This window comes from Brachyhypopomus gauderio, chromosome 1, assembly GCF_052324685.1.
Source record: "Brachyhypopomus gauderio isolate BG-103 chromosome 1, BGAUD_0.2, whole genome shotgun sequence".
NCBI classification, from domain to species: Eukaryota; Metazoa; Chordata; class Actinopteri; order Gymnotiformes; family Hypopomidae; genus Brachyhypopomus; species Brachyhypopomus gauderio.
Window position 1 is genome coordinate 46,079,502 of NC_135211.1, and position 7,477 is coordinate 46,086,978.

The 7,477-nt window shown below is 47.0% G+C and overlaps 1 protein-coding gene across 2 annotated transcripts; it reads right to left on the minus strand.

Annotated features, from left to right (window-relative positions):
• Positions 1–353: 353 nt before the first annotated feature.
• cfap36 (cilia and flagella associated protein 36) lies at positions 354–7,179 on the minus strand. Of its 2 annotated transcripts, none has more exons than XM_077016089.1 (10): positions 6,859–7,179; positions 6,565–6,629; positions 6,198–6,299; positions 4,778–4,892; positions 3,824–3,911; positions 2,849–3,002; positions 2,329–2,431; positions 2,062–2,213; positions 1,722–1,877; positions 354–683 (listed from the first exon to the last, which is right to left on the minus strand). In XM_077016089.1, the coding sequence occupies exons 1-10, from the start codon at positions 6,959–6,961 to the stop codon at positions 600–602; spliced, it is 1,122 nt and encodes a 373-aa protein (XP_076872204.1). In that variant the 5' UTR covers positions 6,962–7,179; the 3' UTR covers positions 354–599. The 2 variants fall into 2 exon arrangements, with proteins under 2 accessions (XP_076872204.1, XP_076872196.1); XM_077016081.1 differs by having other exon boundaries at positions 2,329–2,464.
• Positions 7,180–7,477: the final 298 nt, after the last annotated feature.

Below are 7,477 nucleotides of genomic sequence, written 5' to 3' on the forward strand. Positions count from 1 at the left end.
AAATGGCCCGTGTCAGAGTGGGCTCCAATGTTGCTATAATCCAGGCAATAATCCACATAATCCAGGTCAGTTTTACCTGCCATTTTCATAAGGATCATAACTGACGTGTTCTGTTCTTCTGTTGTAAGAAACGTTATATTTTCATACATGGTATAAATGGTGCAATCGTTGGTAATGTAATTAAAATTACAATATTAAATAAATATAAATCAATATTTAATAAAATGCTTCAGGTTTCATCTGTCCAAACGTTTTCAATCTTTATAGTTAACATACATATGATGTCCAAAATCAAATATTAAGGTGCAGAGGGTATACAAAATTAACTTTATAAAGTTTGCACATAAAGATGCTCAATATATAAAACTGCCTTTATTAAAGAAACTATGAATACAACACAGTGTCAGTACATCACTGAAGACTAATTAGTTCAGAACGATCCATGACATTTACATACAATGAAATACACACTTTCTTCTGCATCACAGTCTGCTCTCCTGCGGATTTATTGCGGTCCTGCACGGTTACTGCACACCACCCCCCACCGGTCCAGGACACGGGAGACGGGGATGCCTTAATGACTTTTTCTCCCCTCTTCTTTACTTCTTGATGACTTCTTCCTTTAATTTCTCAGCCAGATGTTTACGCTTCTCGAGCCTCTTCTTCTCTTCGACAGAGATCTCCTTAAGACACGGGCAGAGAGATGTGGGGCTTAAAGAAGCGAGAGGCAGCAAGGAGTCGCTGGGCAGGCAGACCCAGCATGAGCGGCCGTGCTGATCCCTGGTCCTGCGGCCCCCCCCCTTCCAAACACAGTGATGCCGTTTCTCTGACTCAGTGGTGTTACTGACTTAGCTCACACCTCCCCTCACACCTCCCTCAGCTTCCTAATGGAGTGCCAACAGCATCACCGGGCACCGGGAGCAGAGGGCCCCATACCAAGACTAAGCAGGAAGACACGCTCGATTACAAACTAAGGTCTGTTTCCTAACAGGCTGTAGGGGGCGCTAACGAGCATGGCTAGGCTATGCTACTGCAGGACAGCACTGCACAGGTCACCTTCTGAGGCCTGGGGTCTGCAATCGGAGCCTGAGGGGCCTTCACACCAGCAGAACCCCCATGCCTTTTCAAAGAGCTGTCCTTCAGTTTGCATTGGAGGAGAAAACAGAATATGTATAACCATTTACAAGTCTGGTGTTAATCACAAAAGGGGACGATTTGTGTAAGATCTAAAAAAAATTTTGTTTTCATAAACTGCAGTAAAATGTTCACATCTATTTAAAAGTTCCATCCTCCCAGTTATAAATCTTGTGAGAACAAATCACAAATGGTGATCAAGCAGATCCCTACAGTAGACAGCAAGAACCTAAGCTTGTACTGAAATCAGTGATTATACTCTAAACAGTTCACTTTGATGTTAACTTTAGATACATATGGAATGAAAACATTTATTATTCTGAATGAAACCTGAAAGCACAGTATGGATGTAAGCAGTTTGCACAGCGTTAAATGCCACCAGGGGGTAATAATGCCTTGGAACCTGGCCTATGGAATATGGCACTATACACAGTGACATGTAAGACCTTTGAATACATAACTGGCTACAAGCCCAGTCAGAAATGCTTAAGCAGAATATAGCGGAACAGACGACGTCCTGTCGTGTTGGAAATCTACTTAATATGGTAAACTAATAATATGATTAGTGCTTTATAAAGGCTGGTTACCTGTGGGGGCGGAATGGGGGCGGGGTCTGCTCGGGCCTCCTCTGCTGGAAGGGGCGTGGCTTTCTGCTCTTTCTTTAGGGCCTGCAGCTTGTCCCTCTGCTGTCTCAGGTAATCTGCTCTCTGCTGCAGCTGTTCCTGCTGGGCTACTGTTAGCTCCTACACACACACACACACACACACACACACACACACACACACACACACACACACACACACACACACACACACACACACACACACACACACACACACACACACACACACACGTTCAGGAGGCGTGCACACAGAGGCAGGGGTGCTGGCTTTGACCAGTCATAACCTGCATTTTTTTCCAGCTTACTCTGAGCGGTGTGGAGATGCCTGCCTCCTGACGAGCCTCTTCCAAACAGCTCTCTGCTGCCTGACAGGCTGTCTTCTCCTTGGGCGGCGCCTGGGGGGCTTGACCCTTGACCGGTGCCCGGATGGCTGGTAGTGCCTTGCTCTCGACAATGCCTGTCAACATAAATAAATACATACATATGCACACACACACACATATTCTAATGTAAACAAATGTTCAATAGTACACACACGCACAGACTCCGTCAAGCCTAAACTAGACTGTTACCTGAAGGCCTGGTAGGCATTTTGACCGCCATCTGCTCCATGCCTCCAGAAACTGCAGGCCGTGACTCTGCTGCCGTCCCCTCCGTCCCTGAAGTGTCATTCGTCTGTGGAGAACACGTTGGTGTCTCGTAGCAGCACTGTGACAGAGACCCAGAGACTAGCCAGACACCAAGCACCAACTCCATTTTGTCCGTGACCAGACACAAGCTCCTTACGCAACCGGTTTCACGCTGTTCTGTGGACAGTTAAACTGCAGGGACAGAAGTGCTGTGCTGGTCAGCTGTGTGAGTGTGCAAAGCTCACGTTTCCTGTTTGCTGCTGTTCAACATCACAGGACACTCAACTACCAAATATGGATAAATACCAGTATGTCATATTTTGCACTTTTTCCAAAAAAAAGTTCAAATTAACCAACGAATGAATCATCACAAAAAGGCAAGACGAAGTAAATGATGTGCATGGCATTTTCATCATTCGTCTTGATGACTCAGTGCATCTCCAAGTGACACGGTTTCACTCACGTTGTTGATTGGCTGGGCGGGAACAGGGGCCGGAGCTGAAGGGTCAGTGCCGTTTCCGATTGGTCTATCCTGAAAGCTGGTGGATGTGGAGCCCACCTCCTGTTCAAACTGCTCCCGGCGAGCCATCTCCATCTCGTACTCCTCCTTCGACTGTCTGCAGGGAGAAACAGTTTACCTGAGAGAGCACAGCATGGAAAATGCAATGATGTGCAACGGAGGATACCATTAGTGAGTGAGGGCCACTGGTCTAGAAGCTTCCGAGAGAGGAGTTAGTAGCCAAGTGAGGCATAAGCCCCAGTATATATTTAGATGTGTGGGTCTGAACAGGTCAGGTCAGCGAGTTGACCTCTGGTGCAGCTAAATGCAAACCTGGTCTGTGAGGCCTTAATCAACATAAAGTTATTTAATACATTCAGTAAGAGTTATAAACTGTCTAAAAAAAACTTTCTGTTCCACCAGACTCACGAGTGAGCTCTAAATGCTATTTATTACTATGCTTGACTTAAAAAGCATAGCCTCTCTTTCTGACTCAATTTACAGGGACAACCACAGCATGAGGGACAGGTCACTGGAACCAGTAAAGGGTTGATGGGACAAGCAGCATTAAACCACAGCACAACATGCTAACAAGGCTAATTCTAACAACACAGTTCTTACTAAAGTCTTTTAATGGCAATCCAACAGAACGATATTAGTCAAATTAGTCTAAGAAGCTTAACTCTCCATAGGCACACAGTCTTATAGTCTTGGCTTAGTGTGATTGAGTCTCATCTTCTCCTTATGGGAGGTAGTCACTGCAGCCTTCAGAGGAACAAAATGGCAGCAAGAGACGGATCATCACGGTTGTTTGGAAATCTTACTAGCTGTTGCACAGTCGGTTGTGCGATCAGTGGATAAGCACTTCACTACAGATGCATCTCAACAGCATTCACAGGCGCGCCCGGGATTGAAGGTGGGGCACCAGGGAGAACGTACTTGAGAACCTCCTGCAGGATCTGCATCTCCCTCTGCTCCAGTTCGCTCATCACATCCGCCCCGTCGGTCAAACACTCAGGCAGGGCGCCTGCCTCAGGAACACACAGCAGAAAACACATGACACACACACACGCACATAACATGCACGTATCCACACATGGCATCAACTCAAACCACAAATACCATTCCACTCATTAAAGTCCCCATCAAAGTACACAGAGTTGTTAAAGTAGAAGTTTGTGGTGATTTCACTCGTGCCTTTTTGAGACATAACTTGAGGCTCATTTTCCATCATCAGTGATCATACATAGCATAAGCTGACAGCTTTACTTTTTAAAATGTATTTATTTTAAATATTTAACACTCCTCTGCAGAAGTAAAAACATTTCAGTGTTTTTGTTTATCTTCAAAAACATATCATGTGTCTGAATACATGAAATGCACCTGGGATTCAACTTGCTTTAAGAAAATAAATTCCCCACTTTATTAAGTTTGCTAGCGCTGAGGACATCAACGAGGTTGTCCAGTGAGCAATGGCAAAGGACAGGAGACGGGACAGGAGACGGGACAGGAGACGGGACAGGAGACGGGACAGGAGACGGGACAGGAGACAGGACAGGAGACGGGACAGGAGACGGGCTCGTTTGCGAGACGCGAGCTGGAAACAGACAAGCTGTCTGTTAAACGGAGGAGGCGACGGCGGAAGAGCATTTGCTCCGACAGCACACGTGTGTCCCAGACGCTGAGAGCGCTGCAAGCGGACGGCAGCCCAGACGGGGGGAGCGTCTGTGGCCAGACGGGGGGAGCGTCTGTGGCCAGACGGGGGGAGCGTCTGTGGCCAGACGGGGGGCGCGTCTGTGGCCAGACGGGGGGCGCGTCTGTGGCCAGACGGGGGGCGCGTCTGTGGCCAGACGGGGGGAGCGTCTGTGGTGCAGGGTGGTGGGGCAGCGCTACCGTTCCTCTCCTTGATGACGCGCAGGGCCTGAAGCTGCAGCTCCACGTTCTTCTGCACCATCAAGGAGCGGAACATCTCGAAGTCATCCGTGGCCAGCACTGGCTGGAACAGCATCTGGGAAGAGGGAGCAGGGTGTAAGAGGGGTGTAAGCGGGGTGTAAGTGGGGTGTAAGTGGGGTGGTCTGGGTCTGCTTAAGCAGATCTGCACTCTCTCTGCAGTGCACTCATTTTATGTTCTTGCTAACATCCCAGAAAGCATCACTGTACTATCTGTGGATTCATTCATTCAAACGACTGGGAAATGTTTGGGGGGCCTTCCCTGTGCTGCCCAGGACACCAGCACCTCCTCCAACACCAAGCACACGCATCTAATGTACTAACAAACGTACTAACAAACATACTAACGAACGTACTAACGAACCCATGAAAACAAACCACACCAACCAGTGAGCCACCTCCTCCAGCACCACAGAAACAAAATGGCAGGAATACAGTGTGGAGCTCGATGAAAAAAAAACTTTATGATGCTAGCAGAAGAAAACTGCAGTGAAATTTGGCATATGTAGAAAAATACTGTGTTCTACTTGATCGCAAGAAGAAAAAGAACCAGTGGCAAAGAACCAAGTTAATGCTCTAAAACACCCATCCTTTCCAAGGGCAGTGTGTTGCATTGAGTAATGAAACGGAGACCTCATTTAAAATTGAACAGGAGAGGAAACCTTTGAGCTAGAAAGTGAAATGAACCCGGCCATGTTTACAAACTACACTTGAGTTTGTCAGCAGAGTTTTTGAATCGGTATGAAGAACTACACTCCAGATGCGAAGCCCAGACTCTAAGCCTCCCCTGGTAATTCTTCTCTACCCGGGGTAGGGAGCTCCCTCTGTCTCTGTAACCCTGTTCTGAGTCCTCTAATGTCTTCATACACTAGGTTTACCTGAGCCACTGGCACTTGAACCATTTCACAGCAGCAATGGGACCCAAGATGCTGTGGTGATGATTACTTTGTAAAAGAGCAAAAGTAATGAAGTATCAATTCAACTACAGACACAGGGTTACTGTGCATACAAAGTTCATTCCACTGACCAAAAGAACTGAATTCCAACCAATTCTGACCCGGTTCCATCTTTCCCATCATGCACCTTGGACAAATATCCAGCCAACACCACAGTCATAATAAGATTTAGTAATCCTAAGCACCGGACAATGGGTTTGCAACCATCATTAGCTCCTCTATGACAAAAAGAGCTGGTTCACATACAGCTCCACCACCAAAGCATATGGAGCCATTTAAATTCATATTTATCGGAGACATTATGACTTTACATTTGCACTCGGTGTAATATGACATCGCATTGTTTTGACCAATAGCAGTGTTTTGACCAATAGCAGTGAACCACAGGTAAGCGAACTGCGTCTTGCCTGCAAAGTCTTGGACTTGGCGATGGGAGATGAGCAGGCATCCAGAAACTGCTGCTCACTGATGCCCACTTCTTGCATGTAGTTCTCCAACAGCCTCTCCACCTAAAGACGCCATCATTGAAGACGCGTCATTGAAGACTCGCATGTGGACGGACTCAGAAGGCAGTAGGATATTTGACACTCTCATGGCTTATCAGAGCGTGATCATGGGAGGAGATTCAGGCGAAAAATGTCAACAAAAACATGACAAAAATAAATCCTACACTCATGCACTAGGTTTACTACACGGGGAAGTCATTCGCCAATGTTGACTGTTTAATCCGAATGAAGTGTCAAAGAAGACTACACAAACAGTAGTGTTACTCACCAGGTGTTTGTACTGCTGGTGGATTTCTGTGTAGGTTAGTTTGTTTTCTTCCTCGTCGTCGAACACTGTGATAATACGAGACCGTCATTTCTACATCATTAGTCATTACGAGATGACTGACAAATATAACAGATTTGACCCGAGAAATATCAACACACCTCCACACTGGCGAGCACAACACCAACATTAGCTTACTGGCTAGACAGCTAGCCCGGGTTAGCTGTTGTCTGCAGCTCTAACTGAACAGTTAACACACTATAAGAGTTAGTTTACAGGTCGGTTTCATTAAAGTACCTGAACATTTGTTCTCCATGAACTCGGTGAGCGGGATCACCCACTCGGGGCTGCCGAGGTATCCAGCGATGCTCTCCACCACCCACTCTCCGTCCTCGGCCATGACGCCACCACCACCTTCAGGTGTTCAGGTCGGCGGCCACGCTCTCCGGCTAACGGTACCTCAAACCGGAGCGCTCAGACATTAGTGGTGTCCTGGCTCCGGGTCGTGTGAGTGCTGGGTAACGGGGACACGGAGGTCGGTGGCGGGGAGGAGGAGGCCGCACTCGCCGCCACAGTATACGCGAACCTGGGCGCTAATCTGGAGCCATGGTAACGCATTACGTCAGAACGCCGCTGAACGCGTCACTGCGTGTGCGTGTTTCTAGACGCGCACAGCTAGGTCGCTGGGTCGTCACTCATAAATCCTATAAACTAGTTGGTTTGTTATAATATTTTAACCGACTTAAAGCTGATGCTTCTTTTATATAGCTCATTACTGAATATCTTGCGTGTATTGCTGAATATCTTGCTTGAAAGTGGAAGATATATCTATGCAATTATTGGGACCCACTGTATTTCACATTTTATTATCCTCCTATAACATATTTTTAGGTTAGACAATACAAAGCAGAGAACT